The 27146-nt window shown below is 43.0% G+C and overlaps 1 protein-coding gene across 1 annotated transcript in view; it reads right to left on the bottom strand.

Annotated features, from left to right (window-relative positions):
* LOC120031609 (thrombospondin type-1 domain-containing protein 7A-like) overlaps positions 1–27146 on the bottom strand; it is a 93192-nt gene that overhangs the window by 17833 nt on the left and 48213 nt on the right. Inside the window, exons 12-22 of the mRNA XM_038977414.1 lie at positions 24058–24252; positions 16349–16607; positions 11979–12094; positions 9023–9158; positions 8664–8767; positions 7115–7309; positions 6429–6695; positions 1890–2068; positions 1282–1287; positions 868–1001; positions 482–635 (exon numbers count right to left, since the gene is read on the bottom strand). Coding sequence (XP_038833342.1) covers positions 482–635; positions 868–1001; positions 1282–1287; positions 1890–2068; positions 6429–6695; positions 7115–7309; positions 8664–8767; positions 9023–9158; positions 11979–12094; positions 16349–16607; positions 24058–24252 — 1745 coding nt within the window. The remainder of the gene's footprint in view (positions 1–481; positions 636–867; positions 1002–1281; positions 1288–1889; positions 2069–6428; positions 6696–7114; positions 7310–8663; positions 8768–9022; positions 9159–11978; positions 12095–16348; positions 16608–24057; positions 24253–27146) is intronic.

Below are 27146 nucleotides of genomic sequence, written 5' to 3'. Positions count from 1 at the left end.
GTCTCGATCAGGAAGTAGTTACATCGGTTTCTTTCCCTGTGTATTTTAATGGGTGAGAATTGGATAATGTGATTCACAGGCATTTGTTACCGCTCTGCAGCACATATTTCTTTTTTATTATTTTTCTGCTTCCGTGGAGGAAGAAATATCATACTGTGAAAGATTCACAATCCATTTATCCTAAGAAAAACAAACTCTTTATGTTAGGTTCCAGTCTCTTTCAAAAAGTGAGAAATGGGTATCACAGTTTCAGTCACAGGACTTCATATCACAGAATCAGTGGGTGAATTAAAAAAAACTATCCTACCGATCCAGGGTCAGTTCTTACCACAGACGTGTACCAGTGGTTCTTAGCAGGCTGCAGCAACTCCAGAGAGGCCAAAACTTTTGTACAGATCCAGGATACCTCTTACCACAGCCATCACATACACATCATACATACATGAATAGAGATGATTGGCCTCCGACCAGTTATTCTTACCAGGCTGCAGCGGTTCCAGCTGCTCCAGTCAGAGAGGACACAGTCCTCGGGGCAGGGCAGCCGGCTTCCCCGCGTCCCCAAGGGCATGTCCTCCGGGTCACACAGGTAGTCCTCCACAGACTCAGATGGACCGTCAATAGTGTTCAGCATACACCTACGGGATTGGCCCAGAGATGTGTTCATATGACCTTACATAGTCAAAACATTTTCCATTAAAATCAGCTGTCAATCAAATGCAATATATACAACATATTTACATGCATATGTTGAGGACCATGGATTTATACTGTGTGTGACACAACGGTCTTCGTATGAGGGAGTAGAACATTGCTTGGGATGGTTTTATTTAGTCTACAGTAGTGTGATGTAGTGAAAGGGTATAGTACCTGACTTTGCGTGTCTGGACGCCCTCTCCACAGTTCTCCTTCAGGTCCAAGTTACTGACCTTCCACACACTCCAGGGTTCAGCCACCCACACATACTGACTGCAGTCACTAATACATGGCACAACCTCATACACCTGGGGGAAGGCACCAGGCAAGGGATTTGACATGAATATGTCTATGGTTATTACCTCCGTTATCATTGAGTTTGGGTGACAAGAATAGCGTCAATGATATTACTGTGTTGAGATGATTAAGACATTACCAGAGGTGTTTTGTTAGTGCTTATGTCTGTCCTTTTTAATCTTACCCCGCTACATCTGTGAATGTTCTGTACAGTACTATGCACAACAAGAGATATTCTGTATGTGGGACATTGTTGACAATATGAATTCATAATACTGAAAAGGGTCTTACCTGGGCCTATTGTGTTAATCCGTATCCAGTGTGCATTGTGGAATGAAAGTGACAAAGATTTGGTATAATTGACAAATGCAAATATTGAATTGCTTAGATCAAACATTTGATTAATGTGACGTTGTAAATAAAGGCTGCCTCTGTGAAGACCACTTTAGAGAATTCAAACACTGAGAAACAGATCAACATGCCATGAAATTAATCCACTTCTCTGAATCTGTTTCTATTCATATTGAAGGTAAAAAATGTCATTTCTCAAATCAGGGGCATTTCTGTGGATGGATCCATTTATAGTATCCATTCCCCTGGCTCTCTATTCTACCCAGCAAAAGCAATTTGGCAATCATGAGAGAAAGTAACGGAAGGTAATTCAAACGGAATATTTTCATGAATATTTAATTTGTTTCTCTCTCCTATGTGTTTGTAATAATGTGCTTCTAACACAAAACGGTGTTATTTATCACAAACAGTGCCTGAAAAAATAATTTATATTAGGAAAAACTGGCATCCATATTAGGAAGTCCCTCAGCTGTCCAACAAAATTCTTACAAGTTAACATGAACTCATTTCTACATTAGACAGTCTTGTGAGTGTTTCTCATGCTGTACCTGGTTGATGTGGTCCAGTTTGGGGCAGGGTCGCCCTCCGTTGTACGGTTTCTCCCGGAGCCACTTGGAACGCACTTTGACCCCGCTACCACATGACTTGCTGCACCGGGACCAGTTGGACCACTCGCTGAGCTTACAGTCTGACGGACAGGGGATGATGCATGCCTCCTCAATGTAGCCTGCATGGAGGAGAGAGAGAATGGTGTGAGAAGGGCCAGGAAAAGACAAGGGCCCATAGAGGCCCCCAGGAGCCCTATGATGCACAGCCCTTCCTTTCCATTGTATAGCATCTATTCTGGTCTGATTGCGATAAGGTTATGACATGTTATGAAACGTAATGGCATGTTCATGACATTTTCACGAAGGAGTTAAAGCATAATGTTACCCATTATATTTTTGTTTTCTGTAATAAACAATAATGTCATAATAAACTCTTGTGAAAATATTGTATGTGCAACTTGGAGAAAATCCAAGGTGTAACGATATCACATGACCAGAAAACCAATACCAGCACCAACAACATGAGCAAATAATGACTCAGCTGTTGATTTACAGAGACTGCTGATGTTGTGCTATAACAATAGAGCAACACTCCAGGGTCTCATATGGAGCTGTTATATAAAGTCGAAAAATACACTTGAGCAGTGGTTTGGGTCGACTGTAAGCAGTTGAATCTATGTTTCCTCAAGTGGCTGACAGGGTCATGACATGGCAACTGGGTCTGGCTGGCTTAAGCATCTAACTCTGCTTATTACTCCTGTTTATCTGCATCCCTACATCCCCAAGCCTGATATCCTGTGTCTGTCTCGACAAACACACAGAGGTCGCAGGCTAATTCACTGGAAGAGGTTATCCATGTGAACCACTGGCTACATTTCAGTGGAGAACAACACGTTTCTTCTCTATGCTTTCACGAGACGGTTGTTAATGAACTGGAATGTACGGTGTATAGTATACGTTTGAGGGCTGGGTCTGGTCTAAAGCTTCAGGGTTGAAGGCCTGAGGCTGTGTTATTGTGTAACAGCGTTTCCCTGTGGTCCCATCCAGATTGAATTGGAAAACATCTAAATCAATGAAGTGAACACGCAAGGAGACAAAATGAGGTGCTTTTGCATAAAATGCACTTTTTGACAACATTCTGTCTTCCTGAAGACTCTCTAGGTGCTCGGTGTGTGATTGATTTGAAGCCCCGGCTATTAAATTGCTACCATTGTCAGCAGTATTTGACCCTGGAATCCTGTTCAAACATAGGATCTCCCTGAGTGATGGGACAGACCACCTGACAGGAAGACGGGGTGGCAGGGAAAGAAGCCTCTCCGATCCCAACAGGGATGACCCTAATGGCACAGTGACACGTCTTACTGTCATGTGACATCACATACACCAGTGGAGGCTGGTGGGAGGAGCTATAGGAGGACAGACTCATTGTAATGACTGGAATGGATGAATGGAACGGTGTCAAATACATCAAACATATGGAAACCACATGTTTGACTCAGTTCCATTTATTCAATTTCACAATGTAAATGGGACAATATTTTAATATTTTAGTTGTCTCATTAAATGCTTTCAATATTTCTAAATGAATTTGTATAATTTATAGTTGGTTAGAGATTTTTAAGTTATATAAATTTGGAGCTATTGACATTTTAAAATATTGTCCCATATCCCTTAAGGATAATGAATGCCAAACCAAATTGACCATGGGCATGCTGATCGTTCGCGTGCAGCTGCACGTTCCTGAATTGATGATTACTTGGGTGCTGCCAGCTGTGGGATGGATTGAAATAAACCCAACCCAAGGAAAACTTACACGCTACCCTTCATTCCGTGACGTACCATTGTTTTCCAAATTATCTCTCAAATCTCAGTTTGGATGTGACTGACTTTATGAACAAAATTATCCTATTTACACTTTGTGACAGTAGAACAAATGCTTCTGACTAATATCGGTGCCACATAGGCCATTTTCAACCAGAGAAGTTGTTTATTGCCTTCAATTTCTCTTTACGCCAGCCCAATGATCTGAAATCATCCCTTATGCCAACTAGTTCATGGACCCTCGCAAATGTGTTCATCCCCTATACATCTACACTAACCCCTTGCTACAGTTCTGTTCCTACACTGCCAATTCCAATCAGTGGAATTAGACCAGAGTTAAACATACAGAGAATGTCTATATCTGTCTGATTAGTACTGCAGCTACAGTGTAAAGACAGTTTCAAACCAAAACACATTTTGATGTATAGTTATCCGCTGTGTGTCTGCAGGGGTGTGGTGGACTGAGAGGATACGAAGTGGGAGAAACACTGCATATTGTATCACATTTCTTGAGGGATCCATAGAAAGGATGTGTTGCTATTTAATCAGAACTTTTCTGTTGCACAGCACAGCTTAGATTTAACCCATTGCGTTCACCTGATTTTTTTTGCTGCATCATTTCAGCAGTTTGGAAGTGCCCCAATCATCTCTTAATACCATGGCAGCCCCTCCTCCTCCCACTACATTAGCTAACCCTAATCCTCAACAGCACTCTCCTGCCCATGCAGAGTAGTTCACTAGCCCTTATTAATATGTCGGCTCCCAATCGCCTCCAACTTAACCACATCCCCACCACAACCTCACACACTGCTAGAGGTTACTGGTCCTTACCAACATGTCCGCCTTACTACAAGCCATCACCTACAGCGCAGATTCCCACAGTGACCTCATTCCTTCTTAACCACCCAATTCCTGTCAAGCCAAGGCCAAGCCTCTCAAGCCATCCCATAGTATATAATCATAGAAAAGGTCATGGCTGAGCTACAAAGTACGGAATCCATATTAGGGACATTGTCAAGGTGAGGCGTGAAGGTCTAAGGAGGAGGAATGGCAAGGTTCCTAATATGGATTCTGTACACATGGTCACTAGTCAGTATCCCAACCAACACCTTTTAACCCACCATGGAGACTTGAACAACTCACATGTGAAACGTTAACCCCAAAAGAATGGCGAAAACTCCATAGACTCCAACAAATCAGTAGTAGATGAACTTATGTCAAATCATCACTGCTTGAGTCCAAGACTTTAAAAAAGGTTAACAGTAAAAGGACTGTGCATGTCGTCGCTGAGAGCAACACAGCCTTTCAGCGTTAATCTCCGCCTCTATTGATATCTGGGGCGAATAGAGATAACTACATTCGATGATCTCTATCACAGCCTGGGGAAATATGTCACCATACACACAGTGTTTCCTCTTCTATTCATATTAACCCTGATGATGGGAGGAAGAGAGAGAGAGAGAAGGAGAGAGCAAGAGAGAAGGGAGATAGAGAGAGGGAGAGAGTGAGAGAGAGGGAGAGAGCAAGAGAGAAGAGAGATAGAGTGAGAGAGAGAGCAAGAAGAGAGAAAGAGAGAGGGCGAGAGAGAAAGAGAGAGGGAGAGAGAGTCAGAGAGAGAAACAGAGAGAGAGAGAGAGATAGGGAAGTGATATTGCATGTATAACGATACATACCGTAACGAGACGATACGTGTCATCTCAGTAACAAAAACACATTATTCTAGAACACTATCAATAATTCCTTCCATAATAATATACAGTATACCTTGTCCCACAAACACACACATATTTTCTTTCCTAATACGTCTCAGTGTCGGGCTCCAGTCATACCCACTGCCAGGCTTACCAATGTGCAACTGAATCTCTGAGTCATAGCTTGGGCTCTGTTCAGAAATGCATGACACAGACGTGTTCATTTCTACATCTCGCTCTGTGCTACTGCTTATATCAGTGCATGTCTTCAAAACTCAACTATTCTAAAAGCAATTTGTCTGCATGTGTCAAATTAGAGAGGGCATCGAGTGTTCCTTTGCGCTTCATGTTTTAAGAACAAGGAGATAGGAGCGATTCAGATAAGAAAAGTTCAGACGAGAATGTTTGAGAAAATATATCATGTCAATTTTTTTTTTTATCCAGTAAAAAAAAAAAAAAGTAATATTAATATTCATGAGAGCCAGAGAACTTTGAAAGTGGTAAAACATCTTACATTCTAATACAGATATTGCAATGTTTTGTACACGCAGTGCTTATTGTTTCACTGAAATCATCATTGGAGAGAAACCTAACAACCCAGTCGACCCACATCCCCGCCCTTGGCATCAAACCAAGCACTGTAGCTGTGATTTGGAGCAGATTTGGTGCTGGCAGGTCAGCAGTCATCATCAGAGATCAGGGGTCATAGTTAACGGAGCAATGCATGATGCCATTAGGAGCACACTCTCTCTGTGTGTATTAGTTAGTGTTTATTAGTGTGTGTGTGTGTATTAGTGTGTGTGTGTGTGTATTAGTGTTTGTGTATATTAGTGTGTGAGGGGCTCAGGGGGGGATTACGGCTAGTCAACTTCCCCCTGGGGGGTGTACACACACACACACACACACACACACACACACACACACACACACACACACACACACACACACACACACACACACACACACACACACACACACACACACACACACACACACACAACCCACTCCCCCAACAACTCCACCCCACCGTGGCTGTTGCATCGTGAGGTCTCCACCAGTCTGTTGTCCTGGTCGTAACACACCATGGCCTGGTAACGGTAGCCCTGGCCACACTCCTTGACGTTCCCCTGGACCTTCATGCCCAGGAGGCTCTCCACCCGGTCTCCCCCGGCCAGGATGCAGTCGGACCAGTTGCCCACGGGCTGGGCGTTGTACTTGTCACACGGGCAGTACTGGGTCTCGCTCAGAGGGTACATCTGGGTGTTCTTACACTTGTCCTTCTTCTTGCTTCTCCCTGGGGTGGAGAGAGGATAGGGGTTAGTAGGTATGACGTTTGTGTTTGTGTGTGTCTGCCTTCCTGTCTGTCTGTCATGTGCAATTTAAAAGCTAAACTCCATCCTGTCACTAGGCATTAATATGCATCATTATGTTCTCATTGAGTACATGTAAATATTCCACATCCAGATTAATTGGAACAGACCTCATTAAAATTCTTAGGCTGCTCCCCAAAACAAGAGACTTGATCTAATAGTTGCTAATAGCATCTATGCTGCACTCTAGCAGGCTACATGCTACCTCCCCTTCTCGCAAGGTCATAGCGTAAACTGAATCAGTCATGTGTTGCTTATAAGCTATAGAACTTCCTTAATGGACTGCCCCTGTGCAAAGGTGCCATACTACCAAAAGTCCACACGTTTTGTTACTATTCCTCACCTACAAGTAACCTCTTCCTGGTACGGACCCCCACACAGTCAGCTGTGCAGGACGAGAACTTGGACCAGTTGGTGAGCTGGCAATCATCCTGGCATGGGAGCTGGCACCGCTGAGTGATGGGGGGCATGGTGTTGGCAAACTTCAGACACTCTCCAATGTCTGCCTGCGCTCCGTCCAGCTGGCGACAGGACACGGCTGTGGGGGGAAATCAAAGGCACAGTGTCCCTTACAGGGTTGGTGGCCATTTTGTCTGGGTCACAGAAATTTAGCAGGAATGGAGACATTGTTTGGTTCGGTAGGGTTGCAGAAATGGTGTACTATATAATACAGGGTGGTTGTCAATTGAAAACAGCCTCAGGCAGACTTTTTATACGGCCAGTAACAACTCAGAAAGAAGAGTTAGGGTAAAATATAAATAACGATCAATACAGGTTCAATATTAATATGTCAAATATGTTGAGTTTTGATTAAAAGGACATTACTGAAGATATTGCAATATGTGCTTTCGTTATGCTGTAGACACTCAAGATACGATTATTTTTCTACACCAAAGTAACCTACAAGCAGAGTTCTGCTCAAACTCCCTTGGGCCTCTGTTGACTCTATACGTTTGGATTGCTGTAGTCTGTTGATATGTGTGGGGTTGTTTGTGGTGGCATGTGTGTTGACAGTGAGTGTGACTGGCGGTCAGGAGTGTTCCAGGTCCCTCCAGGTACACAACAGTGAGACGCTGTGAGAAGCTGTGAGACGCCCCAGGGGTAAAGAGGCACTATGTCTCAGCATGTCTCAGAGAATGACAAACAGTGACCTGGATTCTTTAGAGCCCAGGGATGTTAACGTCTACTATCACAGGCTATGAGAGTCAGCCCAACACTACAGGAGGATTGTGGATGTCAGATCGTTTGTATGAAGAAAAATAATATGTAACGTGTCTCTTTCCATTTATGTATATTAGCACTTCACAAGTGGCAATTTACAACATTATAGTTCTCATTTGAAGCTATACAACAATGTAATTTTTCTGTGACCTGAAAAAACACATTTACACTACTTTGTTGTAAAGCTCCTTTTATCTACAGTAGGTGAGCCAATCCTGAATGCAAGTAAAACGTATGCTTCAAAATGCTATCATATGGTATTTGCTTACAATTTAAACATATTTACAGGTTGTAGTTAGCCAAAGGAGGAATGTAGCAGCTCTCCCAAATGGAGCTGTGATTGAAGCTGCATGAAAAGAGCCTAAGGTACCTGGTACTTAGAAACTGTCTCAAACAAACAAGGTGGATGCCTAGTCATGAAGACATTGACATCCTAAATTCACTGAGGGATGACAAATGGTGTCCTCAGTGCTGTGGGGAGTGTCAACCCCAGTTCACGTCTTTGCCTAAGGAGAGGAATTTGACAAGTGGTTTAAGAAGCACAATTTGCCTCTCCTAACCTTGCCAAAATAATGTCAATTTCATTGTGGATGTTTAGATTGGATAGAAGAGGAAGTAAAAGAAGGGGATTTGTGAAGGAAAAAAGAGATGGTTAAAGGATGTCATTTCACCTCTTGTTTGAAGACCTGGTCCACATGTCTCCTGAGCCCCTGGGCTGTCCTCCCTGATGTACCATGGCACCAATTGACACCTTCTCCATTTGTGTGACTTCCACCTGCATTAGAGGAAGTATTGTGATGATGATGATTGTGATAACGATGTTGAACGTGATGATGATCATCAAGTCAATGTCATCATAATCATTAAAATCATCATATTCAACATGAACATTATCAGCAGACAGTAGAGGTAATTAGTGTATAATAACGATACACTTTATGAGTAAGAGTTGCTAACGATAGTAGCAATAGTATCATCATTGGTGTAATCATCTCCATGTACAGTGTCTTCAGAAAGTACTGTGCTGTACCTGTAACCAGGGCAGACTTTAGGAGCCTCACAGTCCTTCTCCTCCTCCAGCACCTCAGGACAGTCTTGGCCCCCGTTGGCTGGCAGCTGGAGGATGACGCGTTTTCTCGACTGCTTCTTCTTCTGAATGTTACCAGCTGACAAAGCAAACAGTACATTGAGTATTACTTTAATTATATCTTATTATTAGATTTTCAAACACCGGAAATGTGTCACAGTACCTAAACCTGTCTGGCTCAGTGTTGGACTGTCTGTCACAGTGTTGGACTGTCGGTCACAGTGTTGGACTGTCTGTCACAGTGTTGGACTGTCGGTCACAGTGTTGGACTGTCTGTCACAGTGTTGGACTGTCTGTCACAGTGTTGGACTGTCTGTCACAGTGTTGGACTGTCTGTCACAGTGTTGGACTGTCTGTCACAGTGTGCAGCTCTCTCACTCATGGAGAGTGGAGTAGAGCTAGAGCTAGGTCACAAGGTTAAGCGACCCTCTCCCTCATTGCAGCGCTAGATAGAACTTTGTGGAATAATGCAGATCTATGGGGGAAAAAACGATGTTCTGTCACAGCGAACAAGCTTTATTCGGGAAGCCCATTTGATTGGGAGATATGGTATATACATTTTATGTGATACATTTGGGTTGTGGGTTCACAATTCTTACCTTTTATAAGATCTCTGCCAAGCAGGGAGGGAAAAATCTACCCAGGACTTACTGCACATGCAACAATACATGCACAATGGAACTCCTCATAAACACTACACTGTCACCGGCAGTTTTCTAAATACATTAGGACATCCTTTTACTAAATTGTCAGAAGCATCATCAGACCTTGGTAGTAGCCTATTTCATATGCCTCTTTCAATGCATTTCTCTGGAAAACAAGCAGAAAACTTTGAAATTTGGCGTTTGAGAAACATGGATGAACGTCTAATTCTGACGTGAGACTGTGAGAGCTGGTTGCTTTCATGAGCTCGAGAAATGTAGCAAACTTTCCCCCACCTTTTAGATAAGAAAATATCCACCTACCATTCTGTCATGTCAACCATCCATCCAAATCAAATAATTCCATGTGTTCGCCTTTGTCTTTATTAACGTTCACACACTTGGCCTATTCCATGATATGGGATAATCCAAAGAGCAACACAGCAGCTGTTGATTGCCAGTGATCATCCTTCATCACGTAGCCTTTGCTATATATAATCAACACACAACTTTCAAGGAGTATGGTATTTGATGCAAACACATAAGAATACTTTTCCATTTCATTAAATTACATCACATTTCTCTTGTTCGCTCAAGGAAGGCAATTTGGCCCTGGCTTGCAAACAAAATATGTCATTTCGCTGTCATTATAGAACGTAGATTATTTTTTGTAGATCTGCTTAATTCCACAAAGTTCTATCTAGGACTGCAGTGAGGGGGAGGGTCGCAGAACCTTGTGACCTAGCTCTAGCTCTACTTCACTCTCCACTCTGAAATTTGCCGCTGTTCCCCTTTAAATGATGTCGAGACATTCCATGTCAAACTGACACATTCAGGGTAGAGTGGGCAAATGTTGACTGCTTTATAGTTGCAGTAAAATCAACATAGTCGTCAAGTTCAAATCTAATGAAGTAGCATCAACAAGATGGATGCTTTCTCCGCGATCAGCGGTATTCCCAATAGACACACCCGTTGAATAAACACAATTAAGAACTATAAAGTTCTGCCAGAGCTCTGACTGTAGACCACTGGTTCTCAATCCTGGTCCTGGGGACCCAAAGGGGTGCACATTTTTGTTTTTGCCCTAGCACTACACACCTGATGAAAATAATCAACTCATAATCAGGCTTTGATGATTTGAATCAGGTGTGTAGTGCTAGGGCAAAAAACAAAAATGTGCACCCCTTTGGGTCCCCAGGACCAGGATTGAGAACCAGTGATCTATACTGATTAAGATGTAGTTTTATGGTCCAGGACTGGCCCAGGAGTGATGAATCATTTTATATGAATGTATTACAGGCTCTGTGTATCCCTGACCTTCCGTTTCAACCAGTGTGGGTAGGAGGCAGGTCATCCTATACAGCAAGAGAACATCAGCACTACTATCAAAATACACGACAGAGTGTGTGTGGCGAGGGCCAAAGATTCATGCTCTCATGCCAAATAAAGAGGTCATCAAAATCTGAACGATGATGATTTCATCCCATAAATCAATGTAATGTATTCAACAATGTTCTCCAGCTGTGGCCATGGCTGTCTGACAAAGGTGACCTGGTCTGAAGGTGTTTTTATCACAGCATGAAAACAGCAATAACAACAACAACATGGCACCCTGTCACTTGTAGCCACAGGCTAGTATGTTTACTGGGTTGCACTAAATTAGGTCATCTTGGGGTCATCCTACATGTCAATCTGTCAAATGAAATATCCGTAAAGAAACGAGAGTAATACAACTTAAGGAAACTGTAATGAGTTGTTTACATTGGATGCATCACCCAATTGGTGCCTGTTTCCTTATTCGTCCCAGTTTTCCAATTGGTTTATAATATCAATGATTTCTATGCTTCATGATAAAAGCTGACATGCATAATATTCCTCTGAGCGGTTGGATAAGCAAGTAATTCCATTTAGGAGAGCATTTTTGCTCCATAGTACCTAGCTCCCAAGAGACTTACAATGAACAATGAAGTACAGATGTATGATATTAATTTGAGCCAGTATGCTAAAGCAGGAAAATAATCCTGCAGCAACAGGAAATGTGAATTATTATTATGTGGATTATAAATAACAGACATTTTTTGTAGGGGTTGATACATTTAAGGGAAAAAGTCAGAAATTTCTAAGTGGACATTTCAAACTATAGAAGCCTTTTTAAGACTCAAATACACTGCATAGCAGGTAAGTTGTCCTGCAACAGGGTGATCAAATTAAGATCCTACATCTGTCTTTGCACCGTAGCTTGAATTCTTCTTTCATACCTGCATCACAGGTGGGAGAGCACTGGGACCAGACGCTGAAGGGGGTTACGATGCAGTCCTTCTTACAGGGCATTCGACAGGGCCGCACTGTACCTGGACGAGGACTCTCAGGACATCTACATGATAAGCATACACACACACTACTGGTAACACACGCAAACACATAGCTGGTAACACACAGACACAGGCTTCTCACTTTGGCTGCAGGAATTAAAATGACTCATCGGATTGGCCAAGAGCCACGGAACTATCGAGGAACAATGATAGATTTTTGGCTTAGAAGATACTCCTCTCAGAAAGTACTGTAACCTGCTTGACTTTGTACTATGTCGTTTTTCTATGTAAAACCACTTGGCTTTTACTGAGAGAAATCCAGTGTTATCTGAAGCACAAACTAGGACAACAAGAAGCAACTGTCTGATAAGAAGTCCTTTATCTTATGTCCATGTCAATCCATGGTACCACTGACAGATAAGAAAAGAGGGGGCCTCCCGAGTGGTGCAGTGGTCTAAGGTACTACATCACAGTGCTAGCTGTGCCACTAGAGATCCTGGTTTGATTCCAGGCTCTGTCGCAGTCGGCCGTGACCGGGACACCCACAATTGGCCCAGCGTCGTCCGGGTTAGGAGAGGGTTTGCCCGGCAGGGATGTTCTTGTCCCATCGCGCTCTAGCAACTTCTGTTGCAGGCCGAGCGCAATCCACACTGACAAAGACGCCAGGTGTACGGTGTTTCCTCTGACACATTGGTGCGGCTGGCTTCCGGGTTAAGCGGGCGTTGGGTTACGAAGCAGTGCGGCTTGGCTGGGTTGTGTTTCGGAGGACGCATGGCTCTCGACCTTCGCCTCTCCCAAGTCTGTACAGGAGTTGCAGCGATGGGACAAGACTGTAACTACCAATTGGATACCACGAAATTGGTGAGAAAAAGGGGTAAAAGTAAAAAAGGAAAGATATCATCTTATGTCTTATGTAGGGCAATTTAAACATGACCTACAGTATATGGCTTTAGCAGCTCAGCAGCGCCTTTGTTAATATTCATTCCTCTTAAATGGAGAATCTGCATTTAATTCCTCCAGGCTAGATTCAGTTCACTATAGATAAGACCCTCGATGGGAATCCTTCCCGTTTTAAATTGATTCTATTACTGGACGATAATCCGTTAGATCGCTGGGATTGTGGTTGGAGTCGGTCTTCATATTTAACGGACAACGGGTTATATGTAATCTTCAGCCTGTAGTTATAAGTACCTCTGATCCCCAGTGAAAGGCCACTGGATGAAGATAAACGGGGGAAAATTGTCCGTCTAAAAGACATCAAGTCATTTGATTTTTCGGAACATGGGCTCTCCTGGGGCATTTTAAGTGATGTTGCAGCTCTATTTCCTCATCCTATTGCTGAGATAGCATAGATAGCCTAGCTAGCGCTGATCATCTGTCTCAGATTTACACACTGGGAGCAGGAGCACTGTCTTCTTCTGGGGTTGCTCCACTCGTTAGCACTGTGTCGTCAGGGGAGAAATAGGGTGCCTCACACACAATGTAATAATGCAGCAGGCAGCTATGCGAAGAGAGGAGAGATTTACGTTTAATACCAATAGAGAGAGAGATAAATCCCTCTTTAGTGAGACAAATCCTCTGGCATGTCCGTACACTGTTTCTACACTCCAAAGCAGTGCTCGAGGATGGAGAATAGAGAGCTGCTGATGATGATAAATATGGGTCAGGCTTGGATCAAATCAGTTTCTTATTTCCTCTTTAGGTTTAAAGAGTTTACACGTATTAACTGTATCAACAACAGGCGCAAAGGTAATGGGAACCTGTTGAAGGACAAGCTACTTCAAAAGACTTCAAAAGAGAAGCCTACAGGTACCAATCTTCTAGGCAAAACAATAGAAGATGAGACATAACAACATGATCCAGATTGAGCTTTTGAGCTGAGCATTTACCTACCTCACTACACCTCCCAGAACTAATGCTGAGTACCCTCCAGCAGACAGAAACATCCCTAATGTTCCCTTTCAGTTTTAACGACGTTCCAGACAAAACATAGTCAAATATGAGACACAACAACAGGACCCAGATTGAGTTGTTGTCCCGAGCACTTAACTACCTCACATAACTAATGCTGAAACTAATGCTGAAACTAATGCTCCAGCAGACAGAAACATTCCTACTGTTCCCTGTTACTTTAATTGTATTTTAAGGCCAAGTGTAATGATAGGTACTACGCAAATTTTGCATGATAAAAATGATATTCTCATGAAAAAAACAGGCCACGTTCATTGCCAAAGCACAATACCGCCGCTGCAGAAAACTCAGTCTTCGCGGCTATTGAAGTATGCCGACTTTTTGACTGGTCATTAGATTATCCAATTAAAGCATCCTCTGGTTTTGGCCGACTTGTTTTCCCTGCTAGTGTTATCATATCTTAATGATCTTTAAATGTAATGATTTGTAGTGAGGCAAGAAACACAACATTTACTCTGAGTCTGTCCCACAGCACATCATTAAGAAGAGTCTGCTAGGGTAATGTTTTTGTTCTGCTATTTTCTATTATCGCTTCAATAATCTGTTCGGCAAGAGATTCTTCAAAATGAGCATACTGTGTGGTTGAACAGAGAGTGAGGAAACATTGCAACCCACATCGTTTTAAGAGACCACAGAAGCACACAAAGCCTGGCACAAAACGATAAGCACTAATTAAATGCATTCTTAAAAAGTACAACAGCAAATAACATAATTTGTTTAATATTCGGGGGGAAAACAGGTCCGGCTTTGCGTACGTTTCTTTGGCCACTGTCTCGACAGCTTTCAACCATCTGTCATCCACAGTGACTAAACACAGTTGTCGTTAGGACGACACATCCACGTGATTGACTATGACTGTCAAACACTATCACAATTATTCATCCCAACTCCTTTTCCGACAGTCCAAGTAAGCATCAGTGCGATCACACAAACGCGTCGGACGTCAATCCCCATGCAAATTGTCACAATCAATAAACCAAGATGTTTTAGTTCCAAATCCCCCTGCAGTACTCTGTATATAGACTGATAGAAGCGCATGCCTGAGGGAGTGACATATTTGTCTCTGAGAGACTCTCTTCTCTATTGGGCTTTAACAGTGTGTGTGGTGACACTGTGTGAGGTTCACTGCCTCGGGGTGTGTGAAGACAGCTCTGCCCCCTCTGTGAGTGAGCTGAAGCACATCTGCATACACACCAGCGAGGCAGGCGTGTGTTTGTTTGCTCTGCCAGGTTCCTGGGGGAGGGCTAATCAAACCTACCTGCCAAGTAGGATGGTGGGAAGAGAAGACACAGGTGGAAAAATAACAACTAGAGACCATGTCAAGTCACAATGCAGCGCATTGAGTGCAGGCAGGGTGAAACCACCTCTACACTTAAGCTAGATAGCTACTGGGCTTAGTGGTTTCGTTTGGAGATGAGTCCACACCATCTCTCCAAGGAATGGAAAAGATTGGCGCCAATTGGACATGGACTCACCCTGACATTAGACCACTTTTGAAGTCTTACAATGACTGACAAATATTGATTTTAGAATGAACTATCCCTTTACAACAAAGGACTTATAGACAAAGCACTGAGAGAAAGCACTTTTGGAGCTTTGCCAGCTTCAGCGGTCTTAACCTAATCCGCCATGACAGGGGAAAGCCTCTTTAAGAGCAACAGCGGCTTGAAAGAATGCAAAACATGCAGGAAAGTTATTTCATAACAAAGGCAAAATACAGTGGCCTTAAAAGGATATGGACTCTATAGCAAAGCCTATGATGGCCCAGCACCTTGGACAGATACCACTGGGAGGTTTTACTTCAGGACCTTGGATAGCAACAAGATCCGTAAACTGTAGACTCAAGGTTAAGATTTCTGGATCTTACATACAGCAGGTTAATTAGTTAAATGAACATCAAATCCCAACTAGATAAGCCTAGCAAAGCAAATCAGCAACCATGCAAGAGCACAACTTTAGGCTAACTGTAAAGTAAACTTATTGATGCATTTTGAGGCTGCGGTGTATGTTCTGCATTGCAAACCATAGACATCCTGCAGCTCTCATCTTGTGGTGATTTAATTGCCTTAAAGTATCAAAGCCACTTAATTACTGTCATTATCATCAGTGGGAAATTACACAGGCCTAAATGAACAGGGTTAATTAGCCTGTTTGGGACGGCATATATATTTATTTATCTGGGTTTGCCTGTGGAGTAGAGATAGGGCTTGAAAGCGACTCTTCATACCGTATGACTGCTTGTCATACCTTTCTAAATAACTTTCTAACTCTCTCTCTCTCTCTCTCTCTCACACAGACACACAAACTCACGCACGCATATACACCTAGGGCCTAAATGTTCTTACTTCTTGGGCGGCACCTGTCCCACGTTGACCCGGACACAGATGACCTTGCGTGTCTGCATGCCCTGGGAGCAGGGGCCCTGCCCATTGGTGTTTGGGCCAGCAGCAGACCTGGGGCCAGTGGTGGTGTTGAGGGCTGAGGCTGAGGGATCTTCAGTACAGGGGCCCCAGGGGCCAGTCTGCCAGTGATACACTGTACATGCATGCTCGTTGCAGTTACGCACCTCCTGTAGAGAACTGCTGTTGGGGCACATGCCACCACCTAGGAACACCCACGCACACATGCACACGCGCACGCACAAACAAACGCACGCACACAGAAAGGGCCAGCTGATGAGTTATTTTATAGCGGTTCAGCATCGTGCACAATGACAGTGCAACATATGATAAGCAATTAGTTCAAATTCTCTACCACACCACACACATATACAGGGTAGTTCCAACGTCATCAGTCAGGGAGGTTCTGGCTTATACATGAAGCCCTTAAATAATGACAGATTCTGTCATAACAAAGTCTGAAAGATTCAGCCAATTATTGATAGTGACAGTCCATGATTGTGTTGAAAGACCTCCCCCGGTGATTGACAATGCATTTTAATCCTCCAGCCCACTTTGAGGCTCAGATGATTCATCTCCTCCTACTGCTAGTTGCAAGTCTGATTACCAACCCACTTCTCCACCTCTGTTGGATTTACAACATCCAACACATCCAACATCACTCTGTCCCTTCCTCACCTCTCTCTCTCTCTCTGTCTCTCTCTCGCTCTCTCTCACACTCTCTCTCTCTCTCTCTCTCTTCTGTCTGTCGGTCTCTCTCTCTGTGTCTCTCTGTCTCTCTCATCTCTGCTCAGTGGAGGCAGGTGGGTCGATAGAGTGAGATTCAGAGCCCTTAGTGCTTCAGAGTAATTGCAGACACTTACAGGTTTGGGCATTGATGAAGGGGCATTGTGGGACTGTAAGTCCTCCACACCTGCAACATCCTGAGATGAAAGCCAACCTGTTCCATAATGAGCAGCAGTGATGTTGTTCACAGGCCAGTCAATGTGGAATGCCAACTCAGACAAATCTAAACCTGATGGCAAATTAACAGACCTCCTCCTCCTTCCTTTCTGCTGACTGCTACCTGCTTACATCGCTGACTAACCATGTCGCTTTGCTGGTTCTGCCAATAGCGTAAACTAACCGGACAAGTAAGCCACAGATGGTGCCCAGACTGACCTAGAAAAGTGGTTTGGTTGGGCAGAGGTAAAGTCTATGTTGATTCTACAGGGAGTTGTAGTGGATGATTTATGAATGGTGAAGCAAAATCAGTCCAGTCTTAATGTGACAAGTTGAACTGCTTTAATGCTACTCAAAGGATGTGGCTCATGGAATATGGGTTCATTCATGTTTGCGGTATGAATTTCATCACTTTTCTGACTTATTCACAAAATGTACTCGGAAAGACATCCATAATGTATTGGGTGTCTGAGCTAGCGCGGTTACATTTAGTATGCGGCTTATGACACACTGGAGCTTGGGATCACCTAACAGACGGCACACTTGACTGCTAAAATATCTATATTTTGAGAGGTATTCTTCAAACAGGAAAATGTTAAAAAAATATTGAAGCAGCATACATGATGATGTGAAGACTTTCCACATTGGTGGGGAGGAACACCAACCAGAAAAACTTTAAGGGCCCAATATGCAGTTTCTGTATCCATTTTTGGACATATCATAAATGAATGATATATAGAATATAGCTTAAAAAATGCCTAATAAACTTAGTTAATCCTCTACAGGATCAGTGGGTCCCCCACGGGACAATTGAGCTAACGTAGGCTATTGTTATTAGCATGAGGTTGTAAGTAACAAGAACATTTCCCAGGACATATCTGATATTGGCAGAAAGCTTAAATTCTTTTTACAGTAGCTATTACAGTGAAAGAATACCTATTGTTTGAGGAGAGTGCACAGTTATGAACTTGAACAGCACAGACTAGTATATGTTCCGGAATTCATCCAATGGCATTGAGGAATATATCACTTCAGTCATCGGCTTCATCAATAAGTGCATCGATGACGTCGTCCCCACAGTGACTGTACGTACATATCCCAACCAGAAACCATGGATTACAGGCAACATCCGCATCGAGCTAAAGGCTAGAGCTGCCGCTTTCAAGGAGCGGGAGACTATTCCGGATGTTTATAAGAAATCCCGCTATGCTCTTAGACGAACCATCAAAAAAGCAAAACAATACAGGATTAAGATTGAATCCTACTACACCGGCTCTGACACTCGTAGGATGTGGCAGGGCTTGAAAACAATTACGGACTACAAAGGGAAACCCAGACGCGAGCTGCCCAGTGACGCAAGCCTACCAGACGAGCTAAATGCTTTTTATGCTCCCTTCGAGGCAAGCAACACTGAAGCATGCACAAGAGCACCAGCTGTTCTGGATGACTGTGTGATAACGCTCTCGGTAGCCGATGTGAACAAAACCTTTAAACAGGTCAACATTCACAAAGCCGTTGGGACAGATAGATTACCAGGACGTGTACTCAAAGCATGCACGGACCAACTGTCAAGTGTCTTCACTGTCTTTTTCAACCTCTCCCTGACCGAGTCTGTAATACCTAGATGTTTCAAGCAGACCACCATAGTCCCTGTGCCCAAGGAAGCGAAGGTAACCTGCCTAAATTATTACCGTCCCGTGGCACCTACGTCAGTAGCCATGAAATGCTTTGAAAGGCTGGTCATGGCTCACATCAACAGCATCCTCCTGGACACCCTAGACCCACTCCAATTCGCATACCGCCCCAACATATCCACAGGTGACGCAATCTCAATCACACTCCACACTGCCCTTTCTCACCTGCACAAAAGGAACACCTATGTGAGAATGCTGTTCATTGACTACAGCTCAGCGTTCAACACCATAGTGCCCACAAAGCTCATCACTAAGCTAAGGACTCTGGGACTAAACACCTCCCTCTGCAACTGGATCCTGGACTTCTGACGGGCCGCCCCAGGTGTTAAGAGTAGGCAACAACACGTCTGCCATGCTGATCCTTAACACTGGGGCCCTTCAGGGGTGTGTACTTAGTCCCCTCCTGTATTCCCTGTTCACCCACGACTGAGTGGCCAAACACGACTCCAACACCATCGTTAAGTTTGCTGACGACACAGCAGTGGTAGACCTGATCACCAACAACGATGAGACGGCCTATAGGGAGGAGGTCAGAGAACTGGTAGTGTGGTGCCAGGACAACAACCTCTCCCTTAATGTGCGCAAGACAAAGGAGCTGATCGTGGACTACAGGAAAAGACGGGCCGAACAGGCCCCCATTAACATCGACGGGGCTGTAGCGGAGCGGGTCGAGAGTATCAAGTTCCTTGGTGTCCACATCACCAACGAACTATCATGGTCCAAACACACCAAGACAGTTGTGAAGAGGGCACGACAAAACCTATTTCCCCTTCAGAAGATTGAAAAGATTTGGCATGGGTCCCCAGATCCTCAAAAGGTTCTACAGCTGCACCATTGAGAGCATCCTGAACCAGTTGCATCACCGCCTGGTGTGGCAACTGCTCGGCATCTGACCATAAGGTGCTACAGAGGGTAGTGTGAATGGCCCAAGCTTCCTGCCAATGGGGCCAAGCTTCCTGCCATCCAGGACCTATATAATAGGTGGTGTCAGAGAAAAGCCCATAAAATTGTCAGAGACTCCAGTCACCAAAGTTATAGACTGTTTTCTCTGCTACCGCATGACAAGCGGTACCGGAGCGCCAAGTCTAGGACCAAAAGGCTCCTGAACAGCTTCTACCCCCAAAGCATAAGACTGCTGAACAATTCATAAAATAGTCAACGGATAATTTACATTGACCCCCCCACCCCCTCCCTTTTGTACACTGCTGCTACTCGCTGTTTGTTTGTTACCTATGCATAGTCACTTCGCTCCCACCTACATGTACACATTACCTCAACTAGCCTGCACCCCACACAGTGACTCAGTACCGGTGCCCCCTGTATATAGCCTATATAGCCTTCTTATTGTGTTACTTTTTATTATTACTTTTTATTTAGTCTACTTGGTAAATATTTTCTTCTTCTTGAACTGCACTGTTGGTTAAGGTCCTTAGGGCTAGGGGGCAGTGTTCGGAAGTTCGGATAAATGACTGTTACTCAGGCCCAGAAGCTAGGATATGCATATAATTGGTAGCATTGGATAGAAAACACTCTGAAGTTTCTAAATCTGTTACAATAATGTCTGTGAGTATAACAGAACTGAAATTGCAGGCGAAAACCCGAGGAAAATCCATCCTGCTTCCACTAGATGTCAACAGTCTTTAGAAAGTGTTTCAGGCTTGTTTTTTGAAAAATTAGCTAGAATTTGTAGTTTTTCAATGTGGCTCTCATTTGGACTGTAGTCTTGTGGCGTGTGTGGATGAGGGTGCGCACTTCGTTATTTATCTCCGGTATTGAACACACTATTCTCCGTCTTAAATGTTATAATTTATTTACATATTAGGGTACCTGAAGATTGATTAGAAACGTTTTTTGACTTGATTGGACAAAGTTTATTGGTAACTTCTGGGATTCCTTTGTATGCATGTTGAACTAGTGGAACGGGTGGATTACTGAATCAAACACACCAACTAAACTGAATTTTTGTGTGTAGCTGGGACGCTTGGGATTGCAAACAGAGGAAGATCTTCAAAGGTAAGTGATTTATTTTATCGCTATTTCTGACTTTTGTGACGCCTCTGCTGGTTTGGAAAATGTTTTTTATGGTTTTGTGTGTGGGGCGCTGTCCTCAGATAATCGCATGGTATGCTTTTGCCGTAAAGCCTTTTTGAAATCTGACACAGCGGCTGGATTAACAAGAAGTTACGTTTTTAAATGATGTAGGACACTTGTATGTTAATGAATGTTTATTATTAGGATTTTGTCATATAAATTTGGCTCGCTCCAGCTTCCTCGGATGTTGTCGATTTTGATCCCGGTAATGGGAGGTTTTAAGGGCTTGTAAGTAAGCATTTCAAATCAAATGTATTTATATACCCCTTCTTACATCAGCTGATATATCAAAGTGCTGTACAGAAACCCAGCCTAAAACCCCAAACTGCAAGCAATGCAGGTGTAGAAGCACGGTGGCTAGGAAAAACTCCCTAGAAAGGCCAAAACCTAGGAAGAAACCTAGAGAGGAACCAGGCTATGAGGGGTGCCGGGTGGAGATTATAACAGAACATGGCCAAGATGTTCAAATGTTCATAAATGACCAGCATGGTCAAATAATAATAATCACATTTTTCACGGTAAAGTCTACACTTGTTGTATTCGGCGCATGTGACAAATAAAGTTTGATTTGATTTCATTTATTAATAAACCAATTAGGCACATTTGGGCAGTCATTGGATCAGTCTCAAACTTTGCACATACACTGCTGTCAACTAGTGGCCAAAATCTAAATTGTGCCTGGGCTGGAATAATATATTATGGCCTTTCTCTTGCATTTCAAAGATGATGGTACAATTTGTTTTTTAAACGCACGTTTTTTTCTTTGTATTACCTTTTCCAGATATAATGTGTTATATTCTCCTACATTAATTTCAAATTTTCACAAACTTCAAAGTGTTTCCTTTCAAATGGTATCAAGAATATGCATATCCTTGCTTCAGGTCCTGAGCTACAGGCAGTTAGATTTGGGTATGTCATTTTAGGCTATTTTTTTTTTTTAAAGGAGCGGGTCCTTAAGAGTTTTAACTGTCGTACCCCATCAGAAGCTAAAATATAAGCTTGTTTAACTCTAATGTTTGTAAACAAAGTAAATGTAGACAAACACTGTACTGTCACGAATCCCGTTTCCTGAGTCTGTTTTTTGCCTGTGTTCTGTTCTGGAGTGTTTTTTCCGGTGTCCTGGAACGCACCCTGTCTGGTTGCCGGGCGATTTAGCTAGTTGGGAGATCTCAGATTACCCGCACCTGTATCCCATCAGCTATCTGCACACCTGGTCCTGATCATCATCTCTCCTCTTCATAAGCCCGGACCTGACATCCATTCCCTGCCGGATCGTTAGCCATTAACATTATTCACCCGGATCACTTACCCCATTCCTGCCTGGTCGTCGGAGGTTTCCGCTACTCCCTTGGACCCACCTATTCACTCCCATCAACTCACCACCGCTGCCCGCTACGCCACCTGGATATTTCTACCCCTTCATATTCACTTGTAAATAAATACTCACCTTCTTCCTACTCTCCTTGTCCTGGTCTGCTTCTGGGTTCGATTTTGAAAGAACGTGACATGTACAGCCTCAAAACAGGTTTAAAACCATACTTTTGATATAATGGATAATCAATCCTTGCATCCATATCTCTGTCTATACATTTTAGAGTAGTTACATTTCTCCAGCCCCATCCCTCAGCATTTTACTGAAACAGTGACGGGAGTACTTTTTTTATTGTTTCAACAATGATTTGCCCCTTTAAATCATCTACCTAACACTCTACGCTAACAATATCCACTACTCATCACCTACTACTGCTACTACTAGTACTACTACTACTACTACTGCTACTAATAGAACTACTACTACTACTACTACTGCTACTACTACTAGTACTATTACAAATTTTAAAGATAAAAATAGAATGTACCTAAAAGCTTTGGAAACTTTGGCACCCTTGAAAGACCTTTGGAAAACATTGATATAGAATGTCAAAATTCTCACATCAAGATATGAGAACGTGTAAATACATTTGAACAATGAGTTATACTTACTTACTGTACAAAAACAAAAGCAACTACTTCTTTCACTACATCTATTGTTACTAGGATTTTAAATCAAACCTACAGTGCCCAAAGGTTGTCGAGGTATAACTACAGTAACGTATATAAACATTGACAGAAATCCAATTATTTTGTCATTTGCCAACATATCGCTAAGGTTAAATGTAGCTAACAGCTAATTTCAATCACAAGGGTTACCCTCCATCACTGTGATCCATGCCACGACCATTGCAGTTACTGCGGGGAGGTAAACAACATGCAGATCAACTTTTAGCCAAATGTTTCAATGAAAACAAAAAATCATAGTGACAGACAGAGGTACAGACAGACAGACAAACAAACAGACAGTAACAGACAGACAGACAGACAGACAGACAGACAGACAGACATGAACAAACAGTAACAGACAGCGGGACAGACATACAGTAACAGACAGTAACATACAGCAACAGACAGAGGGACAGACAGACAGGCAGTAACAGACAGTAACATACAGAGGGACAGTAAAAGACAGGCAGTAACATACAGTAACAGACAGAGGGACAGTAAAAGACAGTAGCAGACAGTAACATACAGTAACAGACAGAGGGACAGTAAAAGACAGGCAGTAACATACAGTAACAGACAGAGGGACAGTAAAAGACAGAAGCAGACAGTAACATACAGTAACAGACAGAGGGACAGACAGACAGTAACAGACAGTAACATACAGTAACAGACAGAGGGACAGACAGACAGGCAGTAACAGACAGTAACATACAGAGGGACAGTCAAAGACAGTAGCAGACAGAGGAACAGACACTTTAAAGGACAGTGTGACTTGAAAGCTATACAAAGAGAAAGACCCACTTAACATGGTAAATGAACACTACAGTAGATATACAATACAGACCGTACAGACGGTACACCATCTACAGTATATAGTTTCATAGTCACCTTCGCCAGCGTTGTAGGCCAGTACGGAGCGGGTCCTCAGCTGCTTGCCCTCGATGGTTTTACTGGAACAGGTTTGGGAGCAGGAGGACCAGGAGGTCCAGTCGCTGAGGACACAGTCCTTAGGGCAAGGCACATCACAGGCGATGGGCTCAGGGGCAGGGGCTCCCCCACACAACTCCTTGTCCACCATGTCACCTGGGTGGCACAATAGAAAACAATAATTGATTGAACTGTTATATACTTTTTCAATACAGAAAAAAATCTTTAAAAAAAACAGAATCTGTAATTGTACTACACTTTATATAACTTAGCAGACTCTTATCCAGAGCAATTTCCAGGAGCAATTAGGGTTAAGTGCCTTGCTCAAGGCACATCGGCAGATTTTTTCGCCTGATCGGCTCGGGATTCAAACCACGAGGCTGACTGCCACCCTCCATTATAATGTCTACAATATGATAAACCACACTACAATTTTCTGGTCCATTGGTGGGGTTGTTTGTATATTGTTTCCTTAGTGTCATCGAATGCTAATCAATTTCAACCCATACAATTCATTAACACAGACGTTCAACTTGATCTGTTGTCTTCCTTCTGACATCACAGCTAGATCAAATGTTTGGTAACTGTTTAATAACGTGCTGGGTTAAGGTTATCGAGGATAATCTGTACAACATATTAATAATGACGTCGCTATTCTCAACGCAACTCGATCTGAATACTGAATTAGCTTTGGACATAGTAAGTACAAACTCACACGGGACTTAAACATTTTTCACTTACATATTTATGATTCATGACCACTTAAGTGGGTTATACTATTAAGCCACATATTCTGTATGTGCTTTTAACAGGTTAACATTTTACTGTAGTGGGCTAAATCAGGGTCACACAAACAAATCTACTTTGAAACAAAAGTATGTTCCTCACACAGATGGTTATGAGCTTACAGTCACCTGTACCATGTCAGATATAGAGTTGAAATGTATAACACTTTGAGTTTGCATCCCAATATTACACTTCATATACATCACAGAAGACTGAAATATAACCAAACCGTTTGACATAGATACACCGGATTTTCTGTTGAAAAGTGTATTCATTATGAAATTAGGAAAAATATTAGGAAAGGGCTACCATGTTGCAATGATCTGAATTCAAGACACTTCAAAAAACAAAACGAGCAACACAATGGCTCGGCAGAGTAAATATGGATCTTTCGACGGTTGGTTTTTGCAATTTCAGGCTGAGGATGAGTTGAGCTTCAAACCCTCCGATTGGCCCGCCTTTACATTAAGATGTCACTTTGAGGAGCATTCAGGGAACCAATCGTGACTGAACCGAGACAGTGTGGAAATGTGAAGTGACAAGGAAACTCAGTGGCTCTCACGGTGGCAAAAACATGAACGAACAGAACACCCTTTATTAGAAAAACTCCAGGCTTAGTGAACTGAGAAAAACAGTTTCTTTTAAATTAGTCAGAACAGTGAATATCAGTATATATCAGAAACGCTCAGTATCGACAGTGGAGTTTCAATGACATTTGTATAGACTTTTGTCTGCGGTGTGGCTGTTTGTTGTTGGTGTGGCAGTTTCATAAAATTCAGCCTCAGTACGGCAGACAGACATTGAGCCCAAAGTCTCTAGGGCAAAAAGTAGCACAAAATCATAACACAACAAATATCAGTGGAGACAGGGGGGAATCGGTCAACGCCAGTCAAGATAGGTAGAAAAACACAAAGAGGTTGTGCCTCTCACAGAGCTTCTAGGAAGACATCACCTGACCTGGCAATAACCCTGAATTCCACTAGTGGATGTACATGTACAGTGTGTGTCCTGTGTGAGGTGAGATGACAATGTAATGTAGGATGTTTCAGTTTTTCCGAATTTGGAGGATGATAAGAGGTCGTTGTCAAAGGAGTATCGTAGGAGTATGATTTGGACTCAATCCATTACAGTGCCTGTATCTTTCTCTGTGTATCTCTTCGATATCTCTCTATATCTCGTTCATAACGCTCAAACTAGGAATGGCGACTATACCTGGGATTGATAACATAGCATCTTTGTCAATCACACACACATTCTGAAATCTGCTGAAAAACCCAGACAGCATCTCTCTGCAGCGGCTGCCATTGTCTTCAGTCAAACATTCTTCAGTAGTAAAGTGGAGCAGTAAAACCACGAAGCTACAAAGTTAAGGGAGTCCCCGAGACTCAGGGCCAGAGAGAATTGATTTGATTTAGTGCGAGCAGGGTTTAATTGCTCTGGCTGAGAGAGTGAAAAGGGGGAGGGCAATATGTGGCTATGCTGAGCTAGGGAAGTGTTAAAGGAGACGGGGAGGGGGATGTGAGGTGGGGGAGGGCGTCTGGAGAGAACTCCATGATAAATGGCAGCCATGATAAACGGCAGGGCGGCTAACCACCATTCTCTCTCTAGTCGTACCCAGCTCTTCACTCAGTTACAGTATAGCCATATGTTAGAGGGTTGGTAGAGAGGTCACCTTGAGCAACATCTGATTTTTTATCCAGAGGGTGAGACCCTGATTTAAGGCATCAGCATGCTTCAGTTCGGCTGGTGCCTAGCTGAACTCGGTTAGCCAAACTAAATGAGTGTGCTCGCATTCTCCCTTAAAAGACCTTCGCTTGAAAAACAAGAAAAAGTGTCAATAGTACTGTTTGTCCATTTTGAAATGCCGTAGCCAGTATACATTTACTCAAAATAATCATAATTAATCTAAGATAAATCTTAGCCACTCAATTTTACATCTAACTAAGATGTTTGGTGCAGTATTTCTCAATCAAAAAATGTGCTTGAAAATTAGTCGCCTTTATTGAAGACTCTCTTCTGTTGACCAATCACCGACGAAGGGGGCGTAGACTTCGGCTCCGAACTTGCCTCCATAAAAAATTGTATGTGCCCGAACAGCCGAAAAAACCCTCACCGAAGTTCAAAATAAACAAAAATGTCAAAAAATGTTGTCATAATATACGGTGCATTCGGAAAGTATTCAGACCCCTCGACTTTTTCCTTTTTCCCACATTTTGTTACATTACAGCCTTATTCGAAAATGTATTCCATATTTTTTTTCACTC

This window comes from Salvelinus namaycush, chromosome 37, assembly GCF_016432855.1.
Source record: "Salvelinus namaycush isolate Seneca chromosome 37, SaNama_1.0, whole genome shotgun sequence".
Classification (NCBI taxonomy): domain Eukaryota; kingdom Metazoa; phylum Chordata; class Actinopteri; order Salmoniformes; family Salmonidae; genus Salvelinus; species Salvelinus namaycush.
Note: the sequence above shows the minus strand (reverse complement) of the source record. Positions and strands in the feature narration are given on the sequence as shown.